At 34.8% G+C, this 15372-nt stretch overlaps 1 protein-coding gene and 1 long non-coding RNA gene across 2 annotated transcripts in view; one reads left to right on the top strand and one right to left on the bottom strand.

The window, feature by feature from the left end:
* Positions 1-5627, top strand: part of LOC146597751 (uncharacterized) — a 6819-nt gene extending 1192 nt beyond the window's left edge. The window contains exons 2-3 of the long non-coding RNA XR_014895413.1: positions 1778-2008; positions 4966-5627. This is a non-coding gene — a long non-coding RNA (uncharacterized LOC146597751). The remainder of the gene's footprint in view (positions 1-1777; positions 2009-4965) is intronic.
* A 2884-nt stretch (positions 5628-8511) lies between these two features.
* Positions 8512-15372, bottom strand: part of CTDSPL2 (CTD small phosphatase like 2) — a 47198-nt gene continuing 40337 nt past the window's right edge. Inside the window, exons 11-13 of the mRNA XM_085301528.1 lie at positions 12956-13082; positions 12082-12177; positions 8512-11594 (exon numbers count right to left, since the gene is read on the bottom strand). Coding sequence (XP_085157654.1) covers positions 11529-11594; positions 12082-12177; positions 12956-13082 — 289 coding nt within the window. The 3' untranslated portion in view covers positions 8512-11528. The remainder of the gene's footprint in view (positions 11595-12081; positions 12178-12955; positions 13083-15372) is intronic.

Below are 15372 nucleotides of genomic sequence, written 5' to 3' on the forward strand. Positions count from 1 at the left end.
AAAAAAAAAAAAAAAAAAGAAAAAGAAAAAAGTAAAGAAAGAACACCCCAGATGTTGACTGCTGTAATTCTTTTGTTTTACAAGGTGACAGGATGCATAAAGACTTAAGCACAGAAAATTTGTTTTTTTACTGGGATGAAAGACACTCAAATATTACTCAGGTGCTGGGGGGATGTGGTGATGGCTGATGACAGTGCCCACAGCCTTTGTTCAATGCTGTTTCAGAAAAAGTATGTCAGCCACTGCGCATCTGCAGGTACGGTCATCTGCAAGATCGCAGTTCCTTGCACCTTTGCTGAATCCAAACTGGGCAACAGTATCTGCCTTCTTACATTCTGAGGATTTCGACTAACTCAGATTCTATTTTTCCATTCTCAAAATGTTAGCCACACTGGTGTGCTAAACATCTGTTGTTTTTCAGCGCAGAATTGCTTGATTTTATGAATTTGGTTATTTTAAAGTATTCTGGGATGTATGTTATTTAGTAATGTTCAGTAGTAGCAACATGAAGGTTAACATCACATTCAGATAGCTTGACAAAATCTCTCTCAACTTGCTGAGAGACCTGCATATGCTGCCTTAAAAACACTGCTGTACTATCCTTGGTGTAGTCTTCCTAGATGTATCATGATTCTGTTGCAATGTTGAATTCATTTTTAAATTATAGATACATTTGAGATGAGCCAAGGAGCAGGAGCCACAAATCCAGATGTTCAAACCTTGCAAGTGATCAACTGGGTGCTAATGCAATGCCATGTGATGGTTTTTCTGTCCGATATTTTTCTTATTTCGCTTCTTTAGAAAGACTGGAATTTACAAATAAAATATTTGATAAAAAGTCTTTATTACAACTGCAAATAAAATTAGTTAAAAGCTCAGAGATGCCAGAATTGGGATGTAACTATAAACCTAATTCAGTTTCAATTCAGTCAGCTTGTGCCACTATAGATTATATGATTTATCTCATGCTTGCAAACTACAGATTAGTAATTTTAAATAGCTGTTTAAATAGTCTAGGAGCCAGATTATGCTTTTACAATTTATCTGCGTAATTCTTTCTGCTTAAGCTGTGATTTCAAGCAGTTCCCTAGGGGATCAGGGCCTTGCAATCACTATAGTTGTATAAATACATCCTTTATTTAAAAACTTTGAACTCACCAGCTGATTTTAACCAGATTGAGTAGCGGTCTAAAGGTTCTTTACAGGAATTCAGTATCTACAAATATAAAAATAGGTAATCAGATTGAAGACAGACTCGGTGGAATGAAAGGCTGTAGACACAGGACACAAATCCATAGGTATCCAAGCTGCCTTACTTCTGCTGTACAGGAGCCTTTAGTTCCACTCCAGTTATTAGTGAAGTCACACTGCGCACAGTTGTAGCCATGATTTTCTTACACCAAATAGCAAATGATTTCTGCATTTTGTAATCTGTAGACCCTGTCATTGGAAAGTCATTCTCTCTTGCCATCCCACTGGCTGAGGATTTATTTTAAACAACAGATCTATAGAAGTGAAGACTCTCTCTGCACCTTTTCCAGTTCCCCCTGGATGCCACAAAGACAGCTACATCCCACAGATTCCAGGATAAGTATTTTAAGTGCTTGAAATTCCTAAAGAAGTGGGTYTACACCTTCACCTTGCTCTATTTCAGGCGCTCAGATTATAAAGGCAGTGTTTGCCTCTTTTGAGCTGTCACTATTCTCTAACTTCTTCCCCACTGCTACTAGGGGCTATTTTATTTTTAAATGTTCTAAGGCCTGTTTTGTCCTTTTAGATTGTTCTGCACACAAGACAGCACAGCTGTCATGGCTCCAGAGCTCTGATTTAGTCAGAGATAAGCAGACGTCTGTCCAGGACGTGATGTTTGATGCTTCATATTGTTTGGATGTTCCTGATGGAAGAGGTTAGAAGTGGAGAACTGTTTTGTCTGAGGTTTAAACATCAAACTCGCTGATATGCCTGGGGGCTACAACCAGCCTAGCCTCTTCCAGATAGTTTTGCACTGGTATGTTTCCTTCTACCTTGTCAAATAACATCAGATACATAAATGCTGGACACATTGATTGTCTTCATCCAGTTTACTTCATCACCATTTCCCAGCTTTATGATGTCTCAGAAACTCTGGCTCATGAGAATCTGATCAGATTTTTCACTGGGAGTTTAGTCAACTAGTTCACGTGCTTCTTGGAGAAGTGTTTTTACAGTAACAACTTTGTCACATGGAAGAAGAGGAGATATTGGTGACCCATTCAAAATCTTAGCAAATTAAACCTCTAAATGTTTGAGTTTAGAATGATGACACAAGCCAACATTACTATTACATTGCTTTCTGGGAAACAGGCAGTCTGTGACTGTCATCATGATACATATTTTCATATAGTAGTAGTGCAAAGCCACTAATAAAATTCCTGTGTGGCTATCATGTGGGATCTTTACACATTCAAGGTCCCTCTGTTTTTTCCATAGCTTGAAAGGCTGCTATAACGGTCACCAGGCATTTCAGGCATATATTTGGGTGTCTTTCTTTATCTCCAGCCCACTGGTTGATAAGAGGATATACATGCTGCAAACTCTTTAGTCACTAATAGAGTGTATGTTCTGGAAGTGGATCCTGCTGCCATGTTAAGGCATAACATACATCTGAGTAATGTTTGGCACTAGCAATGATAGTGGTTYTGCCTGGTTACAGGCTTGTTTAACTTGATTTTATAATTTAACTCCAGGCCAACCATCAATATAAATCAGTACTTGTCTCCCTTAAGCCACATGACCTCTCTTACTTTTCATGACATGCTATGTCAAACACCTTCTTTGTTACTTCCTGTGTCAGCCATACTCACAAATGGTGTATCCATCTGCCAGATACTTTTTTTTTGAGTTAAGCTAAATGATCTGCTTCAGGTGGTGATTGATATGCTTTTTGTTTTGAGATGCTAAAGATCTGCAAGGAAATGCATCTTTTCTTCTCTGACCCTTTTTCTTGCCAGTGGCTTTAGAAACTTACTTCCAAAAGTCAGCAGTTCCACTTCAAGATGCTAGAGCTCCAAGGCTGTTAGAAGACATTCCAGTATCATATGAGATGACTGCATGTCCAAATAATAACGGATCATACTGAACCACCATACTACGATGTCCTCTGTCATCAAGAGTTGTACAAAATTTTTCCTCCTCTATCAGGAAGCAATTCCATACTGGGACTAACACATAGAAAACAGTACTCTTCTGTTAGCAGTTCACTAACTTGGATCTTCAATTTATTATCAGATGAGCTGTGCAGGTTCTTGTCTCCAAATCCTGAGTGGGAGATCTGCATTGGTATCCTCACAGTAGTCAGAAGGAGGCCACTCAAGTAGATTTGGGCTGTCCACATCAGGAATAAAAGTCACTTCTCTCTCACATATTTTAGAGCCTGAAGTCTTTCTCTTAGATTCATTCTGGTCACATGGTCAGTCGGGTGTGCACCTTTCTTCCAGTTCCACTGCTTGTACAAATCTTGATTGAAATAAAACAGAAAAGCAGCAAAATTACTGAGTGTTTCAGCCTGACCTAAGCAGTTTCCTGAACCTCTACCATTGTTCCAAAACTTACTGATGCAAATGTCATGTCACTTGATTCAACCCAGCCTCAAAATGTTCCATCTCAATAGTGTGCATACTGGATCTCTGTTAAAAGTATTTCTGCTCTTTTCCAATAAAGTAAGTCTTTATAAATAGCTCTCYATCAGTGAAGTGGACCAGGTTCTCTTCTACATTAACCGTTGAACTATTTTGAAATAACTGCTGGAGTTAAGTGAATCTGATTTCTCCACTAGGCTACTACTCGAGCACACCGCTATCCTGTTGACTGGACCCCCTTTTCTGCCTTTTGTCACACTTAAAATTTCTGAAGGGAGGTTATTAAAACATTTCCTCTGTTCAAGGATTTGCACTCACTTTAGTGAAACTTACAACAATATGTAATAATGCTTCCTTTTAAATTTGCATATTCCTTTGTCTCTCTGCAGATTTCTCTGGTGCTGTTATCTCCACTGCAAGACTGATGGAAATGCCAACCCTTACAGTAGATCGTCTTTTATTTTTTCAGGGAGAATGTATTGCTTTGGACAGACTCAGTGTTCTCTTTATCATCCTAATCAAGAGATTAATCTCTAGGTTTTATTTTCCAACCTTCAGTCGTCTAGAACAAGAGTCTGTTTTCCACAYTTCAGCTGTAAGGAGGGCTTTTCCCTTTTCGCATTTAGAGGCCTGGTTATTTTGGAAAATCACTCATGCTGTTTAAATGCCTTGTCAAAAATCAAATCCATTTCCAAACAGAATCTCTCAAAATGAGTGCRTGCAGTAAGACGTGCTATGAGATCATGAAAGCAAGCCTCAGGACACAGCCCATCAGCAGTCAGTCAGCACTGGTAGCTCAGTGAGGAAGATCTCCATCTTCAATACTTGCCCTGTAACCATAAGAAGGTTTAGCCATACCTTCACAAAACATGATGCAACCACTGAAATTTCACACACTGACAAGACAGTAAAGCTGTATGGAATCATTCTCTGTGTGAAGGACTCTGAGTCTTCTACTAGTTAATTAGTAAAATAATTGCTGGCTCCTACTATTCGTGTACCTTCAGACCATCACTCAAAAAGACATAATTTAACAGGAACTTGAGTTCTTTGAAAAAACTACATTCAGTTCTTCTGTACTGTCCCCTCACTCTTAAGGTCCTCCACGATTCATGGAGTTACATTTTGTGACTTAGAAGAAACTGGAATGGTACACTCCATGCTTTAATCTGTGCCCATCTATCCTCGGGACACCCAGTAGGTTTGAGTATGCTCTTTTTATGCAAAGGAAAAATGTTTTGCAGTCTAGAGTAATAGGAAATATATACACTCACAGTGTGAATGTATATATTGACTATACATTCATAAAAAACTGAGAAATAACCTCTCGTTTTCTGCTATTTTTCAGGTGTTATTTGAAGAGAGAAGTTGAGAGATTTAATGAAAGACAATTTGCCTGAAGACATTTAGAATGCTGGTCTTCCATATAACAAGTGGAAGAGCCTCTTATGATCTATGTTAGTTAGAAGAAAATGACACCCAAATTCATCTTTTTTTTTGTTTGTTTTGTTTTTTTTTTGTTATTACTCATTTACTGGGCAGTAGAAATAACAAGAGATACAATTATAGATCAAGTATATAATAAGTTATATCCAAGTCTAAACAGTTTTGTAAGCTTAATGTACTAGGAGGATAATTATGAAACTACGTAAAGAACTGTGCAATTATAAAAATACTGTATATTTACACAGCACATTTAAAGTAATTTAAGCATTTGGATTAATACGGTTAAGTATTATTCTCATAGTAGAAAATGGAAATAATGAGGAAATGCAGGCACAAAGAGGAACACCCTACCCAGCTTAACTCTCTGAATCAAAGGAACTACTAAATCCTAGGAAAGCAAACCTTTCTCATTTTGAAGTGTAAAGGTTTCTGCTTAGGAGGACAAACAAATGAAAAATAAGACAGATCAGGCTTTGTGGTAATTTTACAAAAGATATCTTCTGGAGTATGTATTATATACTGAAAATCAGCATTAAAGCAAGACTGAATTATAAGAATCTGCTATGACAATTTCAGTCTGTAAAATGCATCTCTTTTTTTTTTTTTTTTCTTGTTTAGCCTCCAGGATCCTTAGCTTTTATAAAAACACAAACACAACATTTATTTTTGAAAAGTGACATGAGAAATGTCTTGCTTTACATAAAACTTATTCTTCAGTGAAGGCTGGTATCAGCTAAAATCATAAAAACAGTAGCTAGAGCATAAATATTTAATATAAATCTTTATGATTCTATATACTAGGAATGATGGCAGAAGAAACACAGATTTGTAGAACATTAGTTCTCTTCCAATGGAATTTTTACAAGATTCAGCCCATCAGTACAATGACATTTCTGCAAGTATCAAAAAATAAAGCAAAAGTTTTACATTACACTGACAAGACAACCAAGATAGTCACATGCTTAACCAAATCTCTACAAGTTAATCTTTAGAAGGCCATCCTTTGTTTGATTTCCAAAACTTTTTTACAGAATTATTACTAATAACTAAGAAAATAGTGCATCTGTGCTACTTCCCATCAGCAGTTTATGGACTCACTTAGGATTTTATTTAAGTATCAAGAACCTAAGATACAAATCTGAAAATGACATAGTTTTGGCTTAATTAAATCTTTGAGAATAATCCTTCAATTTCTTCAAGATACACAGTAACATTTTGCTCCAGCTGAATGAGTTTGAATGAGTGGCAATTATTTGTCCAGAATAATTGTCTTCTTGTGAACCTGGAGGCCGAGCCCTAGAGTCCTACTTGACACAACATCACTTTACCACTTTTTTTTTTCTTTTTTTGGATAGATTGGCTTCTTGCACAGGCTCACCATGCTGGTGCGTGAGCATTAGGACTGGCACAAGGAAGTGCATAATAAATGGATGCCCAGGGAGAGAAGAAAAGAAAGGGGTGAAAGTCACTTTGAATTACACCAGCCTAAGCTGTTGTGGATCTACACACTTAAGCTGTAAATCATGTGGGGCTTTTTTGTTTACTTTCTGCAAAATACTTTTCAAATTTATACTATTCACAGAATGGATTTTAAAGCCCCTTTTTATTCTAAGCTTCAAAATAATCTTCTTCCCTGAAAATAATAATGAAACACCTTTAATGGATCAAGCCTCCTGGAAACAGGCATTTGTCTTCCAAAATTGGAAGACATTTACCTCCTCTCCAGAGGTAGATGGCCATGAATAATTCGCAGTACACTGCTGACTCTGAAGCTCATTCTGTTGCTGAGGTACCATCTGACTATGACTTCCTTCTTTCATTTCTGTATCAGTTTTTGATAATTAGTTTAAGAAGCATAATGGAGTTGACTGATTTAATTAGAATGACTGCAGATCAGAGATACCATCTGCCTTCTTTGCCACATATATCCATACAAGTCCTTTCACCAGAAAATACTGAATACTTAATATTTTCTTAAAATGGAAGACATTACTAGAATACGATAATGATTAGTTTCTATTTGCATCTCTTGGAACGAGCTTTCAAACTGAGTCGAAACTATACTGGTAGGTAGAGCTGGTAATTTTTTTTTTAACTGACAGTATGTTGTTGATGTCCACTATCTGGTCCTGACATCTTCAATTCTATTAAGTTATAATTCAGCTAGATGTACCATATTAATTTCAACTACATAAGCATTAAATTTGCATTAAACTCCTAGCTTTGTAAAGATGTGCTATACAGGCCTTCAAATGGTACATAACAGGAGCACATTCCAATGAGGGAATGGAAGGCAGCACTGCTAACTTTTATAATTCCCAAAATTCAGGTGTACTCCGTGCCAATCCAGTCCTCAGTCAGAAGGAAGAGGAATGACAGCAAGAGTCACATGACTGGTTCAGTAGCCACAATTTGCTATGCTGTATTACCATAGGCGGTGACAATTGTGAAGTTATGAATTGCATGATCTAATTTACTATATTAACAATATGTACTTGGTTCAAGAAGGATAAAAGTGTATGATTTGCAAAGCAATGCTATAAGGAAGCCAGAACCAGAAGGAGAAATAAAGGAATATGGGTATTTACTTAGTATGGTAACGAAGTTTTTGCATTTCTGGGCAGCTTTCCTTACCAAATGAACAAGCTCTGCTAATAAAGCCCGTTTCAGACTGTAGGTCTGCATTACTGTTCCACTGGTGGCAGATGGGTTCAGATCTCCATCCACTGCACCTTTTCCTCAGCCACCGTCCGGGTCCCTCTCTCCCACCCCYTGCCAGGGTTAGGTGGTGCCCTTTCAGTTGTGCCAATTCTTCACCAGCATAGTTACCCTGTCAGTCAGATGTCCAAGAGGATTGAATTGGGAGGGGAGTGGGGAAGCTGCAGTCCTAAAAGGACACTTGCTCCTAACAGTGAGTGAGAAAAACCTGTTAAAACAGTCCTGTTGCCAAAGGAATGCTAACTAGGAATCACTACCTGAGTAAGGCATTTAAGCAAGCATTGCATTCTGTTCTTATTCAGCACAGAACTTACGTATCTGATTATTCTTAATAACATATTTAAGTGCTTTGTTTAAAGAAGATATGTCTCCTCAGTGGGCATTTCACTGACAAAGCTCTTGCTCTGGAAGACATTTGATCAGGTCTTTAAACATTCAGATTTTTGGGTACCTTTGAATAGTAATGAAAAAAATATTTTCCTATATAGGTAGAAGGTGAAATGGATCAGAAGTGTGGAAAAAAAAACTGTAAAACCAAGGGGAATTCTATTTTATCTAAGCAGTAATTTAAAGGAAGAAGAAAGAATGCATATTTTGCCAATTATTTATGAAATATAGTTATTTTGCTGTCAGAACCAAGAACGCTTAAACTTAGAGCATATATATGGACATGTAAAATTAACACACAGATAACGCAATCAAAGAAAAGACCACAAATGAAGTCATGAAGAACTTTGGAAATAGAATGTTGTGAGTATTTTCTAAAAATACATAAAATTAGAATAAATGATACAGCTACAAGATTATCTGCTTAAGTAACACAATTCTACATTCAAGACTTGAGCAATATGTATAGCAGAGACCCCCATAGTTATCGTCAGTTTTGATGTAGACGCAGTGAACAATTTGATCCAAACTAATGTCATAGAAACAGTTAAGTCTCACCCTTGAAACTATGAAGTTGAAAATAAAACCTGATTAAATATAACTTTGTTTCATGCAAAGACTATTTATGTCAGGAGTATCTGATATTTTTAGGAACTTACATTTTGAAGAAGGTAGACTCATTCTGCAAAGAAAGTTCAGAATGATAAATATCAGACTTGCAGCACATTAAAATATTAATATTTAATATGTTTACTAAGCAGTCTCTGTTATTTTTGTTGTGCATCTATGTAGAATTAAATCCCCTAATTTACATTTTGATTTCCCTCACTGATCTGATAATCACAACACAGATACAGCTGTAAAGTGCAATGTATGCTTTGGTTTCCTTAACTAAAGAAAGCACTTTTATAATGGTTTTAGCCAAAGATAGGACGCATGTGTTTAAGGACATTACTTGAACAGATGATAATCTCTTTTTACAGTTAGAGAAAAGCCATGAACTACTTAACAAAAATGGTTTCATTCTGGTAGATTAGTGAATTTTAAAGCAGTCCTATTATGTAAATTACTCTGAGAAATTTGGAAGAATTCCACACTGAACAAGGATTCACTATTAAACTAATTAAAAAAATCTTAGATCAGGTTTACAATTAAAAAAACAACTAAAAAAAATAGTTGGCAAACCATGTAGCAATTCAAATACAAGCTGACCATTTTCAAAATCTATAAATATTTCCAGAACCATCTTATCAACATAAAAACAGGAAGAAAAGGGGATGGTTACAGGGTTCACACGTCTGCGCAAAAGCATATATAAAGGTAATGTTATGTACATTTTATTTCAATAAAGACATAAGACAAACAGCGTAAAGATGCCCAGATGCCCTAAAGATAAATACATTTAAAAGATTCTCATTAAAATGAATCTGTAGTATTTCTTTCCTGCAAGCAAAATACCTTTCTTTAAATACAAAAAAAAAATCAGTATTCTGAATTGCAAATGTTTTCACTTTTTGCAGAAAATCTGCCATGATGATTTTTTTTAATGAATAAGGATTTTCCACAAAACAGGCTTGCTCTACATGCTATTTTTTTTTAAACAGTTCAGTGACACAATGTGCTAGCTACATACACAACAGATAATATAGTAAGAAAACACTCAACCTGATGAAAAGTTAAAATCTTCATTAATACACTGGAAAAAGTTGACATAACTCATGCCTTTTAAAATCAAAAATACAAAAATTAAATGTTTTCCTAAAAAGATTTTCCTTATTTTAAGGACTCATTTGAAAATGAAGCTGCATGTAATTTGTACAATAAAATTGTACAAGTAAACAGGTAATATACATAAAAAATTAATTGACATACTTCTCAATTATCAGTTGTCCACCTTTAATTTCCAATACTGTACTTTCTTAACAAGCATACAAAATATCAAACTTCTCTTTAGAAAAAGTGCCGTTCTGTGACATCTTTTACACAAAAACAGTCTGAGCCTATGGCATGTTAATGCAGTCGAGAGGCAAAGCATCCTAACTTTTACAAATTATACCTTCCATAAAAAGCCTCCTGAAAAGGAGATTACACACCATTATAAAAATATCAACCTCTTGTAGTAGCTGCATTAGAGATCCAAGGCTTAAAGACTATTTCCATATAGCATAGAAAACCACTATGATAGCATATTGACYGCATTGGTGGCATGGGAGTGTACTGTACCACAGGATTATGCATAGTTACTGTTTGGAACCTTTGCTGTTACACARAGTTTAAAACTGATTGTAATGCACAGCGTAACAGAGGTACCATCAGCCCATGCAAAACATCTTAAAATACTGAGCCACTGTGCAGAATACTTCATTCTTGGAGGAAACAGAAGGCAGCAGTAACTGAATTGCATCAAACCTAACAGATGACCAAACTAATTCTCCTTTCAAGACTTGCATGCACAGTGTAGTCTGAGGTATTCCTTGTCCATCAGTTGTTTGTGCCACTGCAAGATATTGACTGTCCAGAGTACATGCCATCACAATGGTTTAAATATTCTGAATATTAGTATTCTTATATTCTTCTTATCTAGCCAGTCTCTTGATTTTTGAAAAGATTTCAACTACAGTAGAATATTACAGAAACAAAATATAAATGCATTTTTTTTTCTAAATGAAACTTACATGGACTAAAACTAGAGAATATTTTTAAACAAATATACAGTATGCAGGCAGACAAAGCAGGAAAACGGCCATTCAACTGTATAATAAAAAACTAATAAAATTTGGCTATTTCCAGAAAAACTATGAAGCGCCTCAACTAAAAGGAATGCATAATGAAATTCTAATCTAATACAGGTCAAAAATGTAAAAAGGTTATAAACCTTAACAGGAAAAAATAAAACAACTTTTACTGGCCATTCCTGTTGAAATGAGAATCTTAAAGTAACAGAAAAGTGGCTACAAACCCACTTAGAGCACCGAACAGAGAGAAAATAAGAGTCCATTTTCAATCTCTGTTATATCATAAAATCCTGTGTTTCTACAGGTCAAACTGCTGGTGGCAGAAACAGAATTCTTTATAAACTGCAGATGTCCTGTACATAAAAAAAATTCATTGGAGTTGCACTAGTTCTAAAGACTTTTCTGTTCTAGCCTACCTACTGTGTTGTACTGTATTGTACTGTATGTATTCAATCTCAGATATATAAAGTCTCTTTCTGTAACCCTTGATTATTGTTGGGCACCAAAGATAAGAAAAGCAAGACGGGGTACAAAAATGCAAAATTTCAACAGTAATGGCAATGTTTTTGTTTTAGTCCAAAAGGGTCCTGCATTTTCTCCCCCTTCAGTAATTGGACAAAAGGCTTTAATCTGGGGGTAGCAAGTCATGCAAGCGAAATCTGTCTCTGATGTGTGGTCGGACATCTTCATTCTGTAGGAGGAAAGAAATTGTAGGTTTTAAAAGAATGAATGCATCTGAATGTCAGATTTTAACAAGATTCTGATATCAGTATTTTAATATAACAAAAATTTAATATAACAAAATATAATGCATGAATATTTATAATTACAATAGGCTTACGAAAATAACTAAATAACATTCACAACTTTGGAGTACAACTATTTCCATTTAAAAAACAAAAGCATACAACACAGCCAACTACAAGCATTGTTTAACCTAAATTCCTAAAAACATTCAATTCATAACTAATGTCAGAATACTCCAGTTCTTTATTAAAGGCATAGTAGTCCTGGGACATACTCGATAGTACTTAGAGTAATAGTTTCAAAAAGAGATGTACATTACTTACAGCAGTCTAAATCTCAGTGAATCAGAATCTCAAAATATGTGAAAATGCTTAAAAGAGCTAATTGTAACATATTAGGGAAAGGAGAGACTAAATAAGGGAAATACTTACCAGCTCTACAAGTTTCTCCAGAAATGGAATCAATTTTAGGAGTTCATTGTCATTTTTATCCATGAACCAGCTTTCTATAGGAATTCCATTTGAAAGCTAAAGTAAAATCATGTGTTATTAAATTTTATACTGAATTTATCTGGAAATACAACTTGTGAAATAACATTTGAGGGAAAAAAATATTTCCAAGCTAGCATTTATTAATATGCATTTCCTGCTCTAAAGTTTGTATTAAAATTAACTTATAAAATATCTCCTTCCTTTGCATAAATCATTGCAAAAATTTCCACATCGAAGCTGAACTATCTAACTCTAAAAGTTCTGCTGAACAGAAAAGCATTGGTATATTGAGCAAATTTCATTTTAAATCACTCACAGATACTAACCATACTGGATGCAGTTTATATGTGCACATGAAGCTAGGTTAGGCAGGTTTATGAGATTTTTGTTCTTTAGCATAGGTAAGACGTCAGAAATCACATTCTGCACTCGTCTATGTAACAGGATTAGCTGGAATAGTTACATAGCGCACTTCTGGAATAAATCTAAATCACACAGTGTAACTTGAGCGTTTAAGTATAAACAATGTAATGGAGACCAAACAACTGGTAGTTTCTTTAGAAAAGATGAATGAGAAATAAAACTGATATAAGCCTGTTCATATAGGTCATTTATTTTGCTCTTGATCAGCTTGTCACAAAAATAACAAGAACAAGCAAATCTGAGTGATTTGCTAAAGAGTTTCTTTGTAAAATTAAACACAAAATTATGTGTAAAAATTTAATACAAAGTTAAATCAAAATATTTTGTTCCACTGTATTCCTCCAGAAAGTTTTTTGCCATATCTAAAGTTTGCTGATAGCAACTTACATACCTGATAGGCAAAGGCTTGTGGTGAATTGTCAATTATGATCGTTTTTGAAAGATCTCTTCCAAGAATATTTAAATCCTTTATGTAGTTTCCTTGTACACAAACACAATGCTCACGGAAAAGTCGATGCCTGTGATTAAATTAAAATACTAATTAATGAGACAAATTACAGAAACTACATTGCATAGGGAAAAGGAAATTTTTCTAAATATCTAAGTTTTTTTCTTCTGATCTACTTCACTTTTTTCAAGAACTGTTTCATTTATAAATACGATCTCTCTTTTGAGCTTTTTCCTGTTAAAATTACTAGTTAAGGAGATTTTATAGTAATCTACTTCTGCTGGCAGCTGTTTTTGTATTCTATTTAACCAGAAAAGCTCAACTCAGATTTAACAAATAGCTGTCAACAGGATCTTGCTTTCTAATGATTTTTCCAGATGGGTTGACAGAGACCCATCTGATTTTGCAAGACGCCAAACTCAGAGATTATGCCTACACTGGAACCCATTTATATAGTTGATTCCCTTTTTGTTCAAATTATTAGAGTACATAGCCTCCCTATGCCATTGCACGCTAGAATAGAAAGTATTAGAAGAAATGGTTTCCTTTTTATGTTACCTCTGTTTGCAATTAACCTATTTCAGTCGTAAGAGTTTGAAAAAAAGCCTCRGAGCCAAAACATTCCATCAGCTTCTTCCTTTCTAATTAGTCTGCTCTCTTCTAATTTATTACACRTAAGAATAAAAAGACTCGGAAAAATATCCTGAATAAAACTGAAATTTCATTGAATATTAACTGTAAACACAACTTAAAAATAAATTCTGAACTAGACAGGTAGTTTTACATTTTCATGTTACAATGCAGTCTCTTTAACGTTGCTCATATTTTTAAAGCAAAGTTTTTAGAAGCTGTACACAGTGTGCAAAATTTCATAAAAGCGTTGTGCTCTTAATGTTGCTATGGAGGAAAATAAGCTGATGCCTCAGCAGCGAATGAATTTATATATAGATTCTGAGTCATATGTGTGGAGTGCCTGACAAGTCTACCTTTAGGCTAATGTCAAAACTAATCATGCTTTGATGTCAGCTTTCAGTGGCACATGAATCACAAGTAAATTCATGAATCACATGAATCCATCTGCAAATTTTTAGAATACTGTTGGGCTGTACATTTTATTATATCTTTTCCTGTTCCCAATGCATTTAAAATTGCCGTCCCCAATCATACATATTAGGTTCTTGCAAAAAGATTTTCAGTGCTACAGACGCACATTTAGACTTGTTTTCTGTAAGTGCAAATATCATACTTGTTCATACATCCTGTTTGGTTTTGTAATTCAGATAGGCTCAGATATTCCAATGATTGTGCATTTCTAACTCTGAAAGTCTAGTTTGGTTTGCCTGTTCAAAACACAGTAACAAATTAGTTTATCAGTAAGAAACCAAGGTTCTCCTGTGCCACATGAAAACAAGCAATAACATTGTTCCTGCCCTACAGCACTTCTAATGAATGATATTAGTGCTCTATGCTGTACTGACTTCAGTACAAATACCAATTAGATAAATTATAAGCATTTGCTCTTACAATACTATGTTTTAAGCACAGCAATCATGTGGATTAAAAATAGTGACAGTTCATCTTTACGCTCTTAATAAAAATGTGTTATGATGTCCCTAAACTGCTGAATGAAAACAACAGATGAATCATTATTCAGTCAAAATGGTAATTTTATTATACATTTAAATAAAGCCAGATTTTCACTCAATAATATTAAAATAAAATGATGCAGAGAAACACTTTATCAATGACCTCCCAGATACAGAATCTAAAAATACAGTCCTGACCACAGCTAAGTACAGTTGTTTACTTCCCTTACTTGGAATATTCCATTTAGAATGAATCCCTGAGAAGTTCCCTCTTTTGTTTTGCTTTTCTCACCTAACAGTCCCCCTTCCACATGAGAATAACAGAAAGAGTCTCATCCCATATAATTTGCTTAAGTCTTAAGGAACAGTTCTTGAGAAATGCCAATCCCTTTCAAAGAAACCTCAGGATTAGAAAAAAAGACAAGAAATGAAAAATCAAAACAATTTTGCTTCAAAAACCACACAAAAAAATTTGTGATTGAATAAAAAATAAAATGTTGATTTGGAAGATAGCTATATAATACAGAATTAATAAATAATAAATTTCAATAGTTTAAGAGCAATCTAATCTTCTATCAAAAAAGTTATTTTCTTTATTCTTTCTCTCTCTCTACATATATATATGTATATATATATATTCAAAGGCAGCTGAAACATACTTTTGCTACCCAAGAAGTCATATTCAGTGAATTTCAGTGAAATTGTAACATGCTAAAAAAAATGAACAGGTAAGCTTTTAGGCCACCAGGTGCAATGTGAAGCTATTTATCTTAT

This window comes from Rhea americana, unplaced genomic scaffold, assembly GCF_003343005.1.
Source record: "Rhea americana isolate MKP2758 unplaced genomic scaffold, rheAme1 scaffold_178, whole genome shotgun sequence".
Lineage (NCBI taxonomy): Eukaryota > Metazoa > Chordata > Aves > Rheiformes > Rheidae > Rhea > Rhea americana.